At 41.3% G+C, this 19,430-nt stretch overlaps 3 protein-coding genes across 6 annotated transcripts; 2 read left to right on the top strand and 1 right to left on the bottom strand.

Annotated features, from left to right (window-relative positions):
- Nucleotides 1–2,776: 2,776 nt before the first annotated feature.
- On the bottom strand, nt 2,777–9,611 carry nolc1 (nucleolar and coiled-body phosphoprotein 1). 4 transcript variants are annotated; one of them, XM_079472658.1, is made up of 12 exons: nt 9,093–9,611; nt 8,467–8,522; nt 8,218–8,375; nt 7,401–7,507; nt 7,209–7,326; nt 7,008–7,129; nt 6,792–6,918; nt 6,571–6,693; nt 5,110–6,495; nt 4,330–4,421; nt 3,671–3,754; nt 2,777–3,541 (listed from the first exon to the last, which is right to left on the bottom strand). In XM_079472658.1, exons 1-12 carry the CDS (start codon nt 9,201–9,203, stop codon nt 3,383–3,385), a joined length of 2,643 nt encoding a protein of 880 aa, XP_079328784.1. In that variant the 5' UTR covers nt 9,204–9,611; the 3' UTR covers nt 2,777–3,382. The 4 variants fall into 4 exon arrangements, with proteins under 4 accessions (XP_079328784.1, XP_079328783.1, XP_079328786.1 ...); XM_079472657.1 differs by having other exon boundaries at nt 6,571–6,705; nt 9,093–9,320; XM_079472660.1 differs by having other exon boundaries at nt 3,671–3,731; nt 9,093–9,320.
- Nucleotides 9,376–19,404, top strand: psap (prosaposin). The gene is made up of 15 exons (XM_079472663.1): nt 9,376–10,105; nt 10,978–12,340; nt 14,534–14,667; nt 14,750–14,824; nt 14,899–15,024; nt 15,346–15,531; nt 15,634–15,777; nt 15,880–15,936; nt 17,268–17,417; nt 17,515–17,607; nt 17,698–17,881; nt 17,977–18,140; nt 18,372–18,452; nt 18,530–18,637; nt 18,743–19,404. Exons 2-15 carry the CDS (start codon nt 12,310–12,312, stop codon nt 18,776–18,778), a joined length of 1,569 nt encoding a protein of 522 aa, XP_079328789.1. The 5' UTR covers nt 9,376–10,105; nt 10,978–12,309; the 3' UTR covers nt 18,779–19,404.
- Nucleotides 9,744–10,103, top strand: mrps6 (mitochondrial ribosomal protein S6; the record flags this gene model as incomplete). Its single annotated transcript, XM_079473452.1, has 1 exon — nt 9,744–10,103. The coding sequence occupies one exon, from the start codon at nt 9,744–9,746 to the stop codon at nt 10,101–10,103; it is 360 nt and encodes a 119-aa protein (XP_079329578.1).
- Nucleotides 19,405–19,430: the final 26 nt, after the last annotated feature.

The raw sequence follows: 19,430 nt of genomic DNA, 5'->3' as shown, positions 1-19,430 counted from the left end.
TATTTGCAAATTATGGTGGAAAATAAGTATTTGATCAATAACAAAAGTTCATCTCAATACTATGTTATATACCCTTTGTTGGCAATGACAGAGGTCAAACGTTTTCTGTAAGTCTCCACAAGGTTTTTACACACTGTTGCAGGTAGTTTGGCTCATTCCTCCATGCAGATCTCCTCTAGAGCAGTGATGTTATGGGGCAACACAGATTTTCAACTCCCTCCAAAGATTTTCTATGGGGTTGAGATCTGGAGACTGGCTGGGCCACTCCAGGACCTTGAAATGCTTCTTACCAAGCCACTCCTTTGTTGCCCGGACGGTGTGTTTGGGATCATTGTCATGCTGAAAGACCAAGCAACGTTTACTCAAAATCTCACGATACATTGCCCCATCCATTCTTTCCTTTACACGGATCAGTCGTCCTGGTCCCTTTGCAGAAAAACAGCCCCAACGCATTATGATGTTTCCACCCCAATGCTTCACAGTAGGTATGGTGTTCTTTGGATGCAACTCAGCATTCTTTCTCCTCCAAACACGACAAGTTGAGTTTTTACCAAAAAGTTATATTTTGGTTTCATCTGACCATATGACATTCTCCCAATCCTCTTCTGGATCATCCAAATGCTCTCTAGACAGGCCCGGACATGTACTGGCTTAAGCAGGGGGACACGTCTGGCACTGCAGGATTTGGGTCCCTGGCGGTGTAGTGTGTTACTGATAGTAGCCTTTTGTTACTTTGGTCCCAGCTCTCTGCAGGTCATTGAGTGGTTCTGGGATTTTTGCTCAGCGTTCTTGTGATCATTTTGACCCCACGGGGTGAGATCCTGCATGGAGCCCCAGATCGAGGGAGATTATCAGTGGTCTTGTATGTCTTCCATTTTCTAATAATTGCTCCCACTGTTGATTTCTTCACACCAAGCTGCTTACCTATTGCAGATTCAGTCTTCCCAGCCTGGTGCAGGTCTACAATTTTGCTTCTGGTGTCCTTTGACAGCTCTTTGGTCATAGTGGAGTTTGGAGTCTGACTGTTTGAGGTTGTGGACCTCAATACTGATCTTTTTAAGTGGGAGAACTTGCACAATTGGTGGCTGACTAAATACTTTTTTGCCACACTGTATATAAGGGTGAATCTAAAATCGTTTTTTAAAACGTCGACTTTCAAAAATCTTCTATGTGACACAACAACACACAGTAAAGACGAAATAATACGTATTAACAGTATTTTAAGTGAAAATATTAATATAAAAGTTAATAAAAAATAATACATTTTATTTCAATGATGAGCAAAAGGACAACATTGAATGTTGTCACACTGGAGGTTAAGAATGGAGTTAATAGTTTGTTTTAAAAACGAGACTACTGACCAAATCAACTCAGACGGACTCAGTCATGCTAGTGTGCACCAGGCTGCGAGTCAAACGTCATCCAGACCAGGGTCTCGCGATCAAAGATTAAATCTTATTTAAAGGGTAAGAACAGTTTTATTTTTGAATCATTAAAAACATGTATATCATCACATTTGCGTTGTATTATATAAACACTGCTGGATACTCTTTTATTCATTTAATTATTAATTCATGTTTTTAGTTTGCAGAATAATAATTATTCTTATAATTATACCCAATTTCTATGAAAAATAAAATAACTTTGATAACCATGTATAATTATATTAAAGGCGAGGTCAGTAAAACATGCAAGAGATGTTTCCTTATTTCATTAAGGCGTGAATGAACAGAAAAGTGATGCTGAGCAATTAATGAAAGTTGAGATTGTTCATATTGATGTGAAAATGCACCCACACAAAATGAACATTATAACTGATTCAACACACGTTTTTAATAGAAAGTCAGTGGTTCATTGTAGTATTTTAATGGAGGCATTAGACAAGTTTTTAGCAGGGATACATAGACATTCGCGTTTTCGGACAAATAATATAATGGTGTTTTGTGTTATAACCCTAACACAATGAAACCCAATGAATACAAGTTCTGCTGTCGTGATACAGATACTGATGTCATAAACCTGCTGAAAACCTGCTGTTTGAAGGAGAATTTAAACCATCACAGAAAATAGCTTCCATTAAAACCTTAAACTTTTCCATTAAACTATTACAAAATATATTTTTGTAGTGTGTTTGGGCATTAATGCAATAGGATTCAAGAGCGTTATATTGGTTCCCAGCAGAGCAGGACTAGGACACAGTTCAGGCCGGATCTCACTCTTTCTTAAGAGCAATACACCAACTGTTATCAGTTCATGGTATTTACATTTACTGAGTGTATTTATTGAGTGTTTCTCTGTCGGCCATTATTCCTGTGTTTTTAGTAGCATTGCTTTTATATGTACACTAAAGTGCACTTCTATGAAATTGTGTCTTGACAAGTGTAAAACAAAATTGATGCATACTTTTCAATGTACTGATAATATACAGTAAATACAATTTCATAACGTTTAGTTTAAAAATCTAACATTTTAATGTTGTAAAGGTAAATACGTTATGTGTTTTGACTTTACTTTTAATTGAACATTGTACAATTATATTTATAGGACACATATATTCACCTCTGAGATGGGCGATGGCAAGGGGCGACAACTTAAGACAGGGGCCCATACAAAGCAGTGCCAGTGTTTGCAGCTGACAACGCAATAACCTGAACAGTGTCTTCAAATTGAAATCATAAAGTTTGATTTTGAGGAAGAGCTTTACCTCAACCTCTTTTTTGTCTACCCCATTTACGATCACATGTGAAACCATAGTCAAAAACCACATCAAGGTCAGTTGAGGTCCATCGGTCAAGTTTTTAATTAAAGGTTCAAGACTGATGATTCCGAGTGTTAAATTACACAATACTGAGTGAATAAAACAAAAACCAAATAAGAATAAATGAGTCACATGCCATTTCATGGGTCAGTGAAACTGAAGTGGGCGGAGTCATTACCTACATGGCTTCATATGAGAAGATGAAAAATTTGAACCTAACGCAACCATAAAAATTACACTGAAATCACTGTCACATAAAAAAAGATTACATATCTAGTACAAAATCAACAAATGACCGTTAGAACAATCATACATAATTCTGTCAAAACAAACTTAAAAGCCAGTTGTTTCTTACATGGAAAATAATCAAAGGCTTTTAATGACACAACGCGATGAACTGGCGCCACCGTGTGGTTGCCATGTCTAACTGCATGTAAGACTGAGCATAAAATCTGGCCACCAATCTCAGTCCATGTTGTCAACTCATGGTGGTGAAACATACTGACTGCAGAACAGATTCAGTAGAGCATCAGCAGAACGAGCACAATAGATTGCTAGAGCAAATACTGCAAAGAAAGAGACAAGTCAAAGTAGAGTCCTAAAAGTCTGTTTTGCGTTTGAATCTCAGTCGCTGTCGAATTTGATGGAGTTGACCGAGGTGGAAATGGCGCCGCCTCTATAACTTCCGCGCTTCTTCTTGGTCTTCTCGTGCCGGAAAGATTTGCCCTTGGTGTGTCTAAGAACGTCATTGGCTTTCTGGCCCCAGTCTCCATTGGCTCCCATCTTCAAGAAATGAAATGAAATCCATTTTACAGTGACAACCAGGGTCTCATGCATTATTTTAAGCTAAATTAATGAATATATCAGCACAGCAGTGTGACGAGATTCATATTAATATCAGGAGCATCTTACCTTTGCATCAAAAGAGTTGTTTGCTAGACGAGGGTCCACTTCAATCTCCTCGTCTCTTATTCTACGGAAAGGAGCACTGGTTGCCTTTAGACGGCACACAACAGACGGACAGACAGAAATGTGTTTAAACAAAAGTGCATAACCAAACAGCACTGACATTGTTGAGCTTGCTATTATGTGGGAACTTGGTTTGTATTCAATAATCCTTTTGCACATTTTTTAACTAAACAACATTGGTCCCCACTGACCACGGAGACATTCCTCAAAATACCTTTTGTGTTCCACAGAAGAAAGATACATAAACAGGTTTTGAATGACATCAGTGAATACGTTACGATTTTTTTCTGGTTAACTTAAAACAGTGTAATGAGTATTCACTGCTGCCGTTTGGTTTATGAATTAATAAGAATCAAAAAGTCGATCGATGTAAACTGTCGAGTGCCTTGCATTTGGTTTGGATGCGTTTGAATATGCACTTTGTGTTGATTCTGGCCCTATGTATATGCAAGCTAGTGTTCCCACTTCATCAATAACTTTCATTTTACATTTATTAATAATTGAATACATTATGCATAACATGTAAAAGCATTCAAATCGGATCATTCCAATCATTTTCCGTGACTGTGGGAACTCTGGGTTCATAATGCACAGCCCTTTACCTTCTGTTTGACTTTAGGAAAGGTCTGAGGTGTGGAAGTTGTAATTTCTTTATTCTCAGGCGTCTTCTGCTCCACTTTGTTTTTCCGTTTGCCTGTAATAAAAGGAGAGGGAGAGAATTCAGAGCTTTGCACTCTTCATACACTGAAACAGCAGCACTGGAGTATGAGAAGTTTCAGAGAAGCAAGTCGGACTCCTAATGGTGTTTATCCAATGAGGAAATTAAAAACCGCTGTACTGAAACCAAAATGGCCTTAAAACAGAGCTTAACTCTTTACAAGAGCATAAATAAACATGAAACTATTTCACACCAACTTGGCAGCATTCACAGTGTCTTTGAAAAAAAACGGTTATATTCCTCAGCCTTTAAGCGGAATAAATCATTTAATTATGAACCGTAATTTGTTTAAGGTGATGAGCATATACATCGCTATTGTGTGTTTTGGTGTTGGTTCAATCCCATTCAATAGTTTTCGATTTACACAGAAAGAACTGTGCGCAACCATAAATTCAACCATTACCTAAATATGCACAATTACATTTCATTTAGTTTCCATGGCGTCATTCAACGTTAATTTACTTATATGGAAATTGTAAAAAACCTGATGAAAATTTTCATTTTAAAATTCTCAATGTAAAAATGCTTATAGTGATAATTCACACAAAAATAAAGATTCTATCATTTCTAACCTGTATGACTTCGTACCTCAGAACACAAAAGATGATATTTTGAAGAAATTATTTTTTACTATTTAAAAAAACTTGTGTTATTTTATATATACCTTTTGTGGCAGGAGTCTTAGCTGCCTCCTCTTCCTCAGATGAAGAATCCTCAGATGAGCTGCTCTCTGCTTTGTCTTTAGCAGCCTTTGCTTTCTTAGCAGGTGTAGTTTTTGTAGGGGGCGGAGTTTTCACTGCCGGTGTTTTAGACACCTTCTCATCTTCATCAGAGCTACTGTCACTCGAAGATGAAGACTCTGCAGGTTTTTTGGCCGGGGTCTTCGCTGCAGAGGTGGGGGTTTTAGTTACAGCCTTTCCGTTGACGCCTGCAGGTTTGGCAGGAACTTTTTTAGCCTCAGTTTCAGAATCTGAGCTATCAGACGATTCAGAGCTACTGCTTTCAGCCTTCTTTGCACTTGCTGGAGCTGAGACGGACTTGACTACGGGGGCTGCTGCTGCTTTGGGAGTTGCAGGTTTCTTGACCTCCTCTTCATCTGAACTTTCTGAATCGCTGCTGCTGGACTTCGCCGCTGGCTTTTTGGCCGGAGCAGGTGGTTTTGCTGCAGGAGTAGAGCTCTTTAGAGGAGCACCTGCAGGTTTAGTCGTCTTAGCGGCTGGAGTTTCAGAGTCAGAGCTGTCACTTTCAGAACTGCTCTCAGCTGGTTTAGCAGGGGTGGCCTTAGCAGGGGTGGCCTTAGCAGGGGTGGCCTTAGCAGGGGTGGCCTTAGCAGGGGTGGCCTTAGCAGGGGTGGCCTTAGCAGGGGTGGCCTTAGCAGGGGTGGCCTTAGCAGGGGTGGCCTTAGCAGGGGTGGCCTTAGCAGGGGTGGCCTTAGCAGGGGTGGCCTTAGCAGGGGTGGCCTTAGCAGGGGTGGCCTTAGCAGGGGTGGCCTTAGCAGGGGTGGCCTTAGCTTTCTTTGGAGGTTCCTCGTCTTCATCTGAGGAGCTGTCGGAGTCAGAACTGCTCTCAGCTGGTTTAGCTGCAGGTTTCACAGCAGGTGACTTGGCAGTCGCGGTCTTTGCAGGGGCAGCTTTAGTAGGAACAGCCTTGGCTGGAGTTGTTTTTTTGGCTGACTTTTCATCCTCAGAGTCCTCTGAGCTGGATGAAGACTCTTTCGTAGCAGGCGTGACTTTAGCTGGGGTTTTCTTGGCTGGCGCAGGTTTAACCGCTATAACTTTAGCAGCTGGTTTCTTAGTCTCCTCTTCATCCGAGTCGTCAGAGCTGGAAGATGAAGAGCCACCTGCAGCTGGGGTGACTTTAGCAGACGTGGCTTTCGCAGGCGTGGATTTAGCAGCTGGTTTTGCAGCTTCGTCTTCCGAGCTTGAATCTGAACTTGAAGAGTCGTCTTTCTGAGCGGGTGCGACTTTAGTGGGGACTTTCTTGGCTGGAGCTGCCTTAGCAGGGGCAGGTTTGGCCGCTGGCTTCTTTGCCTCTTCCTCTGAGCTTGAATCTGTAAAACAGAAACTCATTAGCATCTCCAGTCACAGATAAAAAACAAAAACGTATGGTAATAATCAGGCTGTACCAGAGCTGTCTGAACTGGATGAATCCTTTGCAGCAGGTTTGGGAGTCACAGGTTTGGGAGTCACAGTCTTAACTGGGGCAGCGACTGTCAGTGCTTTTGGAGGCGGAACAGCACTGAATTTTCCTGAAACAGTCACTTTAATTTTACACAGATTTCTTTTTTAGAAACCAACTTTTATTTCAAAGCAGATAAATTTGACCAGGGAAAGAATGCAGTATTACCAGGCTTGGGTTTCTTGGTAGGCGGAGCCTCATCCTCATCGGAGGATGACTCCTCACTGCTGGACTCTGCAGTGGCCGCAGGTTTGGCTGGAGGGGTCTTCACTGGGACAGGTGCCTTTACTGCTTTCTGTGATGCAGACATGAAAACAAAACACTTGTATCAATGGCTATTTTTTTCAATAAAATACATAATTAACTACCGATAAAACCAAATACTTTAGCTGGTGCCTCATCCTCAGAATCACTAGAGCTGTCCTCGCTGCTGCTCTCTGGCTTCTTCTGAGCCACAATTGCTGGAGTGGACCCCGGCTTAGAGGTCCCAGCCACAGGTTTAGCTCCTGAGTACCAAACATCAATGCTTTGAGTTACATAACTGCACGACAACCCACACGAACGCACCCTGATGTCTCAGCTCACCTTTTGCAGGAGTCTTGGCAGGTTCATCACCTGAATCGGATTCTTCGCTGCTAGAGCTGGTGTCTTTTTTTCTGGCTGCCACGGCAGGCTGGACGGCAGGTTTCACTGCTGCGGGTTTCTATATGACAAATTAACAGGTGAGGGGAAGCGGAAACACAGTGATGTCACGCATGCTCATGTACACGTCCTCACCTTTGCTGGAGCTTTAGCCGGAGCTTCATCCTCTGAATCACTGGAGTCCTCCGAGCTGCTGCTCTCAGCTTTCGCGGCTGCAGGCTTCTTTGCAGCGGGAGCCTTTACTGTAATGTAGAAAAAAAGTGTTGCTGACTGCATGTAGTTGCAACGTGCAATGTTGAATCCTAAAGCCCTTTCTTTAATCATGTCAAACCTACACTAAACGTCAAACCTACACTAAACGAAGAACCGTTTCCATGCTGCATTTGCTTAATTTTTGAGACTGATTGTTTCAGAGCATCAGAATGGTTACTAGGGGGGCTCCGATGATCGGTCGCCGATCATAATCGACCGATAATTGCTTTGGGATATTTGATCGACGGTCTCTATGAAGGCCAATCCAGAATAGCCAATCAGATGACGCAAAACTCGCGTGACAAATTTTTACTCGCTTCATTCGCGAGTGCGAATGAAGTTTTTAGTTTAAAGTCTAAAGCAAAATTTAAAGATGCTTTGATGTTCTGTCTTTATTTTTATGTTATATTCTACAGGAAAGTTGTATTTGTCAAGCCCTAGCTGTTCCCAATAACCAAGCACAGGCTGCTTAGTTAATATGCTGAACATGTTGCTTGCAAATAAATACACAGTTTTCAATCCATGATAAATTGTCTTCTCTTAATTGTAATACGTAATGTACATATCGTGTAATAAATAATGCTACATGATAATTAGAAGGCTTCAAATAGACCCTGTAATCGGGTGATACAGCTTCCAGTAATCGGCCCCAAAAATCCTGATCGGAGCACCCCTAATGGTTACGTTACGTTTTGTGTACCTTGCACAACTTTCTTTGCAGGTGCCGCCTCTTCCTCTTCACTGCTGGAGTCTTCGCTGCTTGAACTCTCGGCATCTTTCTTTGCTTTCTTGGCTGACGGACCGTTGGCCGCTGATGTGCCATTAGTGACAGCTTTGCGTTTTTTAGTTTCAGGGGACCTTAAGCAAAAATACAAAATAAAGGTCAGCCATGAAATTTCAAACACCAAAAGCAAGCCACATAAAAGAGGGTTTAAAAGCCTGCACGTACTTCACCCAAAACTGGAAGATGTCCAGGAGACGTTCCTCATTCTGATCCTGAGGTTTCTAATCAGAAGGAAGTGCATCAGAGGTAAGCCACTGACTCATTGATCAGAACATTAAACACGTCACTTGGAAAACCAAATATAACAGATTTTTACTTCATAAAAACGATTATATTTTATGGGTTAAAACGTTCTTCAATCATTAACGTTACATTTATGCATTTTGCAGACAGACATTGACAGTATTAGCGATTAATGAAGATGCGATCAAGACCTAAGCTGTAAAAGTTTTTGTAATTGCATTTTAATTTAAACATTTATTTTCAATTTGCCTGGTTTGTAGTGACAAAACAAATAAAAACAGTGATAACTCTCGACCTGTTGCAAAAGTCCATAACAGTAAAAACTCAATGGCCATTCATATTATAATGTCGATCTAAATAGCTGTCATAGTGTCTATTAAAATGATATAATAACGAACAACCGGTATTAATTAAACGTCTTTAAGCGCAGTGAGTTCAGAAACGAAGTGAACACGTGTTTCACACAAACTGCGTGTCAGTCCCACGCGTGTGTGCCGATCAGCACATTACTGCGCGCGAGAATCTTTATAACCCGCCGGAGCGCTTACCACTTTAGCCTGCTTCAAAAACTCTCTCGCGGCTCTAGCGAACTTGTTTTCCACGAGAAACGAGTAAACATGCTGGTAAAGATCGCTAGGCACCGAGCCGTCCTGCGCCATCTTCACTTCTCTGGTGTACAAGAACAACGCGATTGGCTATTTCAGCGTCACGAGGCGCTGAAGGTAACGGCGCACAGTAAACGCGTCATTATGTGTTTACCAAAGACATTTTACCGTAGTTACACATTCAATTGGCCTCGGCCATAAATAGCTTTTCTAATTTCAATAAAAAATGGAATCAATGTGTAATCGTGTTGATTTAGCTTCTGTGCATATTCTACATTGAACAGAAAAGGTTCACGGAACGAGATCAGGTTTACAGCTTGGTTACTTAGTAAATAGGAAATGATCCTTCATTTGTTTATTTTAAGAACATAAACAGGCAGCGTAGTTTTAAATCACGCGTTCGCCTTGAAAAAGAAAGGTCGAAAAGTCATAACCCGTATCCGCGTGTAACACTCCAATACTGTAGGGGGCGCACAATAGCCACTAATAAGTGTTGCGATCTGTAGTAGGACGCGTGCTGCTCGGATCCGTCATCTCACAGTAGTTTGATTCGTAATATGAATTGATGTGAACGTATTCTGTAGTTATAGAAAGATGCCGCGTTATGAGCTGTGTTTGATCCTGAAGGCGATGCAGAGGCCGGAGACTGCGGCTGTCCTGCGGCGCACGGTGGAGACTCTGTTCGAGCGGGGCGCGATCGTCAGAGGTCTGGAGAACCTCGGTGAACGGAGGCTGCCCTACAAGATCTCCAAACACGACTGTCGACACTCGCAGGGTGGATACTTCTCCATTGACTTTCACTCTTCGCCCAATATCATAAGCGGCCTGTTAGGGCACCTTGAACGGGACATTGACGTTTTGCGGCCGGCAGTTCTGAAGAATGATATCGAGATTCCCAAAGCACAGTGCTGTGGCTCATCTTCAGAGAAAGCCAAGCAAGCCTCGTTGCATTAAATGTGAGTCTTGATGGCTTCATTATGATTTGTATCATGTGGTATCTGCGTTTAACTGATAAACAGGAAAAAGGTCAAAATGTTTGGATGGTCAGGTCGTGTGCACATATCCATTTAGTCTACGTGAACTAACTTACACATGTGTGCATCATTTCATATGACCAAACATATAACATTCTCATGTTGTGTCTGAAGGATAATGTACAGGCAGCCGGGTGTTATCGACAGTGTGTTCAGGACCAGACGCATGCGCAGGATCTCGTATCGCACTGAAGGGGATTATTTCGCGATAACAAACGGCTGCTTGTACATTATGCCGTTTATAACACGGATACTTGCCACTTGAGAAAAAAACTGGACATCAAATGTAGATTTGAAATATTTAGTTTGCCTTCTGCGAGCAAAAGCTGTTTCCTTTCGGTTTTAAGGTAAGAAACGACGTTCAAATGTCACGAACTGGCAATTCGGTTTAATCATTTGTTTAATCATCCGGGTTGTTATCTGTGAATAACGAACATGCAAATGTCGTGACTGTCCAATCAGAATCAAGCATTTCAACGAGCCGTGTAATAATATTAGAATATTTAAAGTATATGTGCTTGGTAAGAGATACGGGGAGAGAAGGAATTAACACATGTGTCATCATATACCCATAGGCCCTTATTTAAATCATCCGTGTACTGTATTCTATTGTGTTATGGTCTCTGTGTACTGGATGCTCTGGTCACCAAAACAAATTCAAACATATTTGGAAACTTTCCAAGAGCTTTATTGCCATCTCATTTAGTATCAAATGAGCCAATGATGTTGCTGTTATAGCCTTTAACTGTTAATATTGTGTTTACTGTCATATAACAATTTTTTTTTCTGTACAGGACATTCTGTGATCTTCATCCGATGGATTATGAAACATACTGCTGCAACCAAACTAATAAATATCTGCATCATTTTTATACTTTGAAAAGCGTATTTACTTGATATATGTGATGTGTACAGAAATTCAGAATACTTAAACGCTATGAAAGAAATCAAATAAAATTTAACACACTCGGGCCTCACGTACTTTGGTCAAAAATACCTATAATGTTGTCACCTTTTTTGTTGTAAGTCATTATAATTAGTTACCCTTTAGATTAGTCAAATATCTAAATATTAAAAAGAATGTCAACTTTGTATTCAGTGTTTTTTCCCACTTCCTTCAAAAAAGGTGAATGGGATATACAAGGCGATGTAATGTATAGCTAATATAACAGTGTTTGTATATAACAGGGACTGTAAACAGCTAGAGGAAGCGCTGTTCAATATGCAGCGCTTGGAACTGACCCAATCCAATCTACTTCTTTTGGAGACGATAAAATTAACTAACTAGAGATGTTAAACACATCAGTTTTCACATTCACGGGTTGATTAAATCAAGTAAAATCAATGTTGAGCAAAGCCTTTAAAAAGCTGATACTAACCACAAAGTCCGTATTTTCTTAGTTTCTTGCAACAGTTCTTTATTTGATTCAAGCCCTATTTATTGGTATCTAAGCTTGTTTCTTTTGGAGATTTTGGTAGGCCACGATGAATGTTTTCTGCCCCATTTTATTTGTTTTTAAGAAGTCTCTTATAAAGATGTTAGATGCATTACAAGCATTCAAATGCAGGATGTTTTGCACCAGACATAATGTAATGGACTTAACATTTAATTTCTATTTGATGAGGGAATCGTACAGTAACATGTACATTTCTACATTTCTAAATAATGTTTACGCAGTATAAAATATGACATATGCATATAAAGCACCGCAAGACAAAACAAGCATTTATATGATTGGACTTTTGACTCAAAATCCCTGCGGTATAGCCCGTGTGACAACTAGCCCCTGTCTGCACTTAGTAATAAACCAAACAACTAGAGGAGAAACCAATGCGAGAAACTTTATTATTAACGAAGCAATAAAAACATTGTATACACGCGCTTCCATGGCATCAAAACAACGCGAGAGAGCGGGTACTCTAGCACGGGTCTCGCGGTATTGTGATGTCATACGTCGATCGATATGCGCAGCGCCGGATGAAGTCACGTGTGTGTTCAGCGAGCAGTCAGCTGACAGTGAGATCAGCATAAAGTCTCATCGCACGACAACACTGCGGCATAAACACCTTCATTTGACACGGACGAGACCTAACGCGACTAAGAGAAGCCTTTCATCCGACACACGATGCTGCTCACGCTGCTGTTTATTTCCACTGGTAATATATACACACACAATCTTCTCTTTCATATGATGTTTTGTGTTCAGCAGCTGTAGTGGCGCACGCGCTCTTTGGTAAACATGTCATGTAACGTCGGGTTGATAAGAACCAATCAATTGTTTCTAATATAATTTACTGAAGGTTTTATGATTATTAACATTAGGGTGTTCAAATGAACGGGTTCCCTTCTATGTTGTCCATTTGCAGATCTTTCGTACCCCTTAGCGAACTAGCTAGCGTGGGTGTTATCTAACAAGGGGACCAACAATAGATGTGTTAATCATTTCTATTATTTCGTTTTAAATATTCAATCGAGCGCGTGTCTTATTGAAATGATGTCTTTTGTTAGGAGCTTAAGTGCAGTTTTGCGTTTTGGCGCAGTTGAGTCACTTGATCCCATTAAAGTCTGTTTTGATCATTTCATGAAGTCTCGTTTGATCAAATCAAATAGATTTTCATGAATCTTCTGTTTACAATAAAAGCGTTGACTACATCCTGACAGCGAACTTCAACGAAACGTCACTTTCACGGTTGCCCCTCCACAAATGCACCTGGACCTTTTTTCAGACGTCATAGGAAGTCATTTTATTTCCTCGGACATTGGTTTCTGTTTTCTTCGGAAAGGTTCACTTCCGCGTGTTTTCGCGCAGGTCCTCTTGTCATCAGGCCGACGCTATTTTGAAGCTTTCACATCTTCCTCCTTCATCAACACGTGAAATGTCTTCATGAATCCACTAGAGTTCATGTTTCTCTTCTAATAGAGCTGTGGGCTGTTTTCTATTTTTAGTTTCATCATGTAGACTTTAAGCTAAATGTCTTCTGACTAAGGAACATCTTACAATGATTGAATGGACTTAAACAGCGTCCACAACCTTTACATAAATTGTTAGACTAGTTTTATATGAAGTGTAGCATCATGTGCCTCTTACTAGTATTAATGGATGTCAAGCAGGTAAAAGACTTCAATGGCACAGATGATTTAATCTCATGTAGAATAAGGTGTTTATGGTGTGTTGGGCAATATAGTCTCATAACATCAATGTTTAGGTTATGCAAAACTGTAAATGACCCACTTTTACTGCTAGTTCTTTGGCCATTGTTTTTTTTTAGCTTGCACTTTTTGGGTTTTATTTTTAATTTCATAGACCGTTTCAGTGGCAACAACATAAACATTATGAGGCTCAAACGTGAGTTCCATTAGACCGCTGCAAAGAATCAATAACTCTGTATGTTCATTTCAATTAAAACTACGCAATTAAATATTAATACAAATGAATTTTGACAGAAATCTAAAATAAATAGTATAAGGAAGGATTTAATTGTATTTCTAAAGTGGCCTTGCGTTTTTTATTTCATTACTAAGAGACTGACTGACTCTGGTTGCTGGATCATAAGAGGTTTGACTCATCATTGATGGGGTGAATAATTCATCATATTATAATGCATATGTGTCCTTGACTCCCATTCATTTTCTGGCTTTTGTGTTTGGCTTTGCTTTTGTGATGATTATCTGGTGGAAACTGTGACTATAAAGTCATGTGCTTTGGGCCCCAGTTTTTTGTGTTGTATATGATGACACCGCTTGTGATTTAGATTGAAATGGCAGTATTTCTGCCATCTCATCATATTTATAGGAGAACAAAATGTGTCACGGATGTAATTGAATGTCATTTTTGGTATCAACTGTCTGTAAAAATTGGGACTTTCCAGTTTGCACGTGTTCTGGGTACATTTTGTAGTATCCTCATAGTTTTCTTAACTTGATATTCTAAAATGTCTTTCTGTTTGTTCCATTTGTGGGTTTAGGTCAGATAGAACACTGTGAGCTGTTATTGAGTCTATGAGAGGTTAAAGCCAGAGTTTGAAAACAGGTTGTGAAAGTCTGAGGTATTTAGTTTTGCAGCTAGATCAAGTTTCTTTAGATTAGTTTCATTTCAACGTTGTGTGGACTCTAAGCAATAAATTGGGGAACAGCCCTAGTTTAAAGAACAAAAGTTTGTGTTTACATAAATATATTTATTTTCACTGTGCATTATATATAATATAATGAATATGCACAGTATATATAAATATAAAATGAGTGAACCTTCACTTTAACTCAAGCCATAAGGTAATTGGAGAATAACGTGTTGAAACCTATTAATACAATGAACATATTGTGAACATTGTCGATCATTTTGATCTTTCTAGCTGTGGCAAGTCCCTTGCTGGGTACAGAGCAGTGTGCCCGTGGCCCCCCCTACTGGTGCCAGAGTGTCAAGACCGCTTCTGTATGCGGTGCGGTCCAACACTGCCAACAGAATGTGTGGAACAAGCCTCAGATGGTGAGTGGACCTGATTCTCAAATGGGCTTTAGCCTTCCAGTGAATAATTCATGAGCGCTAAGTGTACAATACTTCCTTGTAGAAATCTGTGCCATGTGACCTGTGCAAAGAGGTGTTGACTGTGGTGGAGCAACTGATGAAAGATAACGGCACAGAGGTACGTTCACATGGTGACGCCAACGGTTTGGTATATATATTTTTGCAGACTTTAAACTGTTGTGTTAAATCTAGGGTGAAATCCTTGGCTACCTGGAGAAGGCCTGTCAGCTGATCCCTGATGAGAGCTTGTCTGATCTGTGCAAGGAGAATGTGGACAATTACTTGCCCGTTATCATGGGCATCATCCAGGGAGAGCTGGTGAGCAACATCTTTCTCTTCCGCTTTAATGGATTGCATAACATGCTTTAACGTTTTTGTTGAAGCTAGTTTCTGATGGAAAGCAGTAGTGAAAGTGGGAACACTTCATCTCTCCGACAAGTTGCTCACTATGGATAGTGAACCTCATAGTGAAGCTAAGATGTCTAGTAGACCGAGCAAGTGTCTTACCAAGCAACCCTTAATCAAAGCTTATCTTGGAGTGTTTTTATACAGGATTATGACTTCGGTCTGTGGATTTGGCTAAAGATCCTACATGCACGTCATGCTTTACAAACACTGCTTTGTTGGACTCTCTCACAGGACAACCCCAGTGTGGTGTGTGGTGCTCTGGGTCTGTGCGTCTCCCAGCAGGAAGCTCTGGCTAAAGCTCAGCTCATGTCCAATGAGATTCCTGAAGTGGACCTGACCCAGCGTTTCAATCCTTTCCTGCTCAATATCCCTCAACTTCTCAATCCCCAAGAGAAAGCCACGGAGCCACCAACACCGGTGAGGAGTCCTAGCGAGAAGAGCATGTTTATTTTTAAATGGCTCAATTGTAGTCCAGCTGATGCGATCAACATTTTTATTTTTATTGTCTTCATTCTGCAGAAGACTGGTGACGTCTGCCAGGACTGCGTTACATTCATCACTGACATTCAGACCCAGGCCAGAACCAACTCCTCATTTGTAAACACTCTACTTGCACAGGTTGAGACGCAGTGTGATCTCCTGGGACCCGGCATGTCTGATTTGGTAAACCTTCACAAACCACTCGCGCTTGGATACCTTGAGCTCGTCCACTGTATTTTGTGATGCGATTCCCTTTGACATGTGACTTAATTTCGGTTTCAACAGTGTAAGCAGTACATCAGCCAGTACGGCCCACTGGTCATTCAGCAGCTCATGTCTATGGTAAGTGATTTGTGGCTTAATGCCGTTTTGATTGTTTTAAGGTGTTTGCAGTTTTTGCGGTCTGATGAACAAAACTTCTGTTGTTTGTGCTTCTGTTGAGCCACTCTGCCTATCTGCCAGCTAAATCCACTTCTCTAATCTCTTGTTTTCTGTTTTTATTCCCACCCTCGTTTCCTTTCGCTCTTCTGGTTTTCTTTCCTCTGGTCTACAGGAACAGGTGGGTCTTTGAACTGCTTGTTTGGTTTTATCTTAATCAGTCTGTCGTTTGACCGATCATCTGTTCTGTCTACTAATCTGAATGCTGTTGCAATAGACCGTATTCTACTCTAAGAGGCTGTCTCCACCGAGATGATTTTAGCTGGCTGAAAACACCCGCTGCAGGTGCTTTTGAAGGCGCAGCGATGTCCCACGAGACTCTGTGGTTGCCATGATATGTAGTGACTGCAAAAGTAGCGTCTCAGCACTGATATTTTCATCTCGGAGTTGTATAATTTTCAACTCGGGGTGCTGATGGTTATTTTTAAAAGCTCTGCATTAACGTTGAAAACAATTGAAAAAGCATGTCAGGGACACAGCCCAGTGGGGCGGTTTCACATTCACACTTTTGGTGCGGACCCTGGATCAATTAACATCCCAGTTCAGTTAGATGATGTGAACACTGTATTATTTGGTTAAAATGTGTGCGTGTGTGTTTCACTCACTCTTCTGTCGAGCGTGACCGACACGCTCCAAGTGGTGCGCTGTATATCCTTCAGCGTTCTTAAACCACTTGCAGTACATTTGTAAGACAAAGTGCTGTTATGTCCTGAAGTTTTGGAAACAACGATTCAAAAACATACATGAATAAGTGACGCGGGCAATGTTATGCCTTTTACTGCCTCGTCTTTGCAAGCGACAGGGTAAACGGACGCCTGTGTGGACACAGCCCCTTAGATGATGTTCATTTGGTTTGTTGGCGTATTGCAAGACTAATCATTCATTATCTTAACTTTCATAGCGCACACGTCCCAAGTGTAGGGTTTGGAATCTAGAAGAACGTTGTAACTTTATTTAAAAACAACAGAAATGTGCCGGAGCCAGATGTTTGACTTTTGGTTTTGTTAAAGGTTGCTAGATCATGCACATGGACCGTGTATTGCATGCGTCAGGGTGGTGAGACTCTTGAGCTTGAGATTTATTATTGATAAATAGTGACTCATTGGATACTGCATGACATCGTGGAAGATGTTTCACAAAACTGCATGCCTGATGAATGTAGCTTGCTTGACCCCGAAAAGAAGTTGAGTGTGAAATGCTGACCTTGTGTTTGTCGTCTTGAAATTGCATTGCAGCAACCCAAGGACATCTGTTCTCGTTCTGGTTTCTGCTCCGCGGAGCTCAAGTCCGCACGCATGGAGCTGCTGATGCCTGCCAAATCCATCCCTGCTAAAACGTTCCCTGCAACCAAACTTGAGAAGCCTGCCGTAGGCAAGCCAGCTAAGGTACGTTCCTTTACAAGGAATCTGCATCTGACATTTGAATTCAAATCAATGGAGCAGGTATGTGAACGTATGTGGTTTTGCTTGTTTGTGTCGACAGGATATGACGCGCGTGCGTGATTCTCCTCAGTGTGCCATCTGCGAGTTTATGATGAAGGAGCTTGAGAGTATGGTTCAGGATCATACATCTGAGGTACGATGCCACCTATGACGTCATTCTCTAATTTCCCAGACTACCAGAACAAATGCACTGAAGACTTGAGCTCATCCTTTTAATTTCCAGCAAGAAATCGTGCTGGCTGTGGAGAAGGTGTGCGACATCTTGCCCTCCACCCTCACCACACAGTGCAAGGACCTGATTGAGGCCTACGGACAGGCCATCATTGAACTGCTCGTGCAGGAGGCTGACCCCCAAACCATCTGCACTTTTCTCAGCCTCTGCAAGGAGGCCAGCCGCACTTTTATCCGTACGTGTCAGCAATACATGCCTGCTTTTTTAATCACAGTATTCTTTTGATTCTAGATAAGGATTGAATGAATGGTTTTGTCTTTGCTTTTGCAGCTGTACTGGACCAGACCAGCTATGAGGTGGGTGGTTTCTGTGACGTGTGTAAGATGGCCGTGCGTTACGTGGACGGCATCCTCGAGCAGAACGCCACTCAGGCCCAGATTGAAGAGGCCGTGAGGAAGGTCTGCGACTTCCTGCCTGACACTGTCAAAGAAGAGGTGCCTATATAGAAAAACTCCCCTTTGCATACTACACATCTGGTTGCCACATGAGTAGAATGGAGAATATTGGTGTAAAGGTTTCTCATGCCAGGTTTTAATTTGTGAGCTAGCAATAGCACCGTAGTATTCTAGGAGTGCTGATCTGGTCAATAGAAAATGACCAAACTGAACTATATAATCATCAGACAGGAGTGTGTGACTGACATGTGTGCTCTCTCTTCTCTGCAGTGTGATCAGCTCATTGAGCAGTATGAACCTCTTCTGGTACAGCTGCTCCTCCAAACACTGGATCCTGACTTTGTCTGCATGGTGAGGACTCTCATGCTCTCTTAAACCTAGTATCGTACATTTTAGAGCTCTGTCTGACTTTGTGTTGTGGTGTACAGAAGCTGGGAGCGTGTCCCCAGGCAGTAAAAAGGCTGCTGGGAATGGAGCAGTGCAGCTGGGGACCAGCATACTGGTGTAAGAATGTGGAGACCGCGTCACGCTGTAATGTGAGTGTTCGTATAGAATAATCCATACAGTGCTTGTCAAAGCATAGTGAAATGCATTTCTGGTCAAATGCTTGCTTTAAAAGCATCCTACTTTGTGTGTCGTAGGCATTGGAGCACTGCAGGCGCCACGTGTGGAGTTAAAGGATGTGCAGAACGTTCAAGAACAATCTTGGGGAACGAAAGGAGAACTGCTGTAGCTCTGCTTTCCTGTTGTCAAATCAATACTTGTTTTTGTTTTTAATTTTGTCTTCTTTAAATACCATCGATTTAAAAGCTTTTATTGAGAAAAATATTTGGGGTAGGCAGGGTTTGAAGGGAGAGTGGGAAATAGTTGAACTGAACTGGCATTTGTGCGTTCTAAAGGGGATTTTGTTGTTGTTTTAAAATGTAATTTTAGTTGTAAGATGTCACTTCAAATATGCACCGAGATTGTTGGGAGGGAAGTGGAGTGATGTAGTTGGTGCCTTTGGGGTCTGAGAAATGAGACTAAAATGTGTCTGACAGTTTTAGGACTCCCTGACATTCCTGCCTCCCGAGCTACTGTAAATTGAGCACCTGTGAAGCCAGTGACTTAATGGATAACAGTTTTGATCCTAATGGTAATTGATTCTCTTTCACTTGTCATTGTCTGTTATTAATGCCCCTAATACTGATTGATTTTTCATCGCTCACATCATGTTTTCAATAATGGTCCGGATTTAGCTTGTGCTTCACATTGAACATTGTTTTCTGTTTTAAACAACTGAAATTAAACCGATCTAAATCCATTTCTTTGTGGTTTTGTTGTTTACAT

This window comes from Barbatula barbatula (assembly GCF_947034865.1).
Source record: "Barbatula barbatula genome assembly, chromosome: 14".
Classification (NCBI taxonomy): domain Eukaryota; kingdom Metazoa; phylum Chordata; class Actinopteri; order Cypriniformes; family Nemacheilidae; genus Barbatula; species Barbatula barbatula.
Note: the sequence above shows the minus strand (reverse complement) of the source record. Positions and strands in the feature narration are given on the sequence as shown.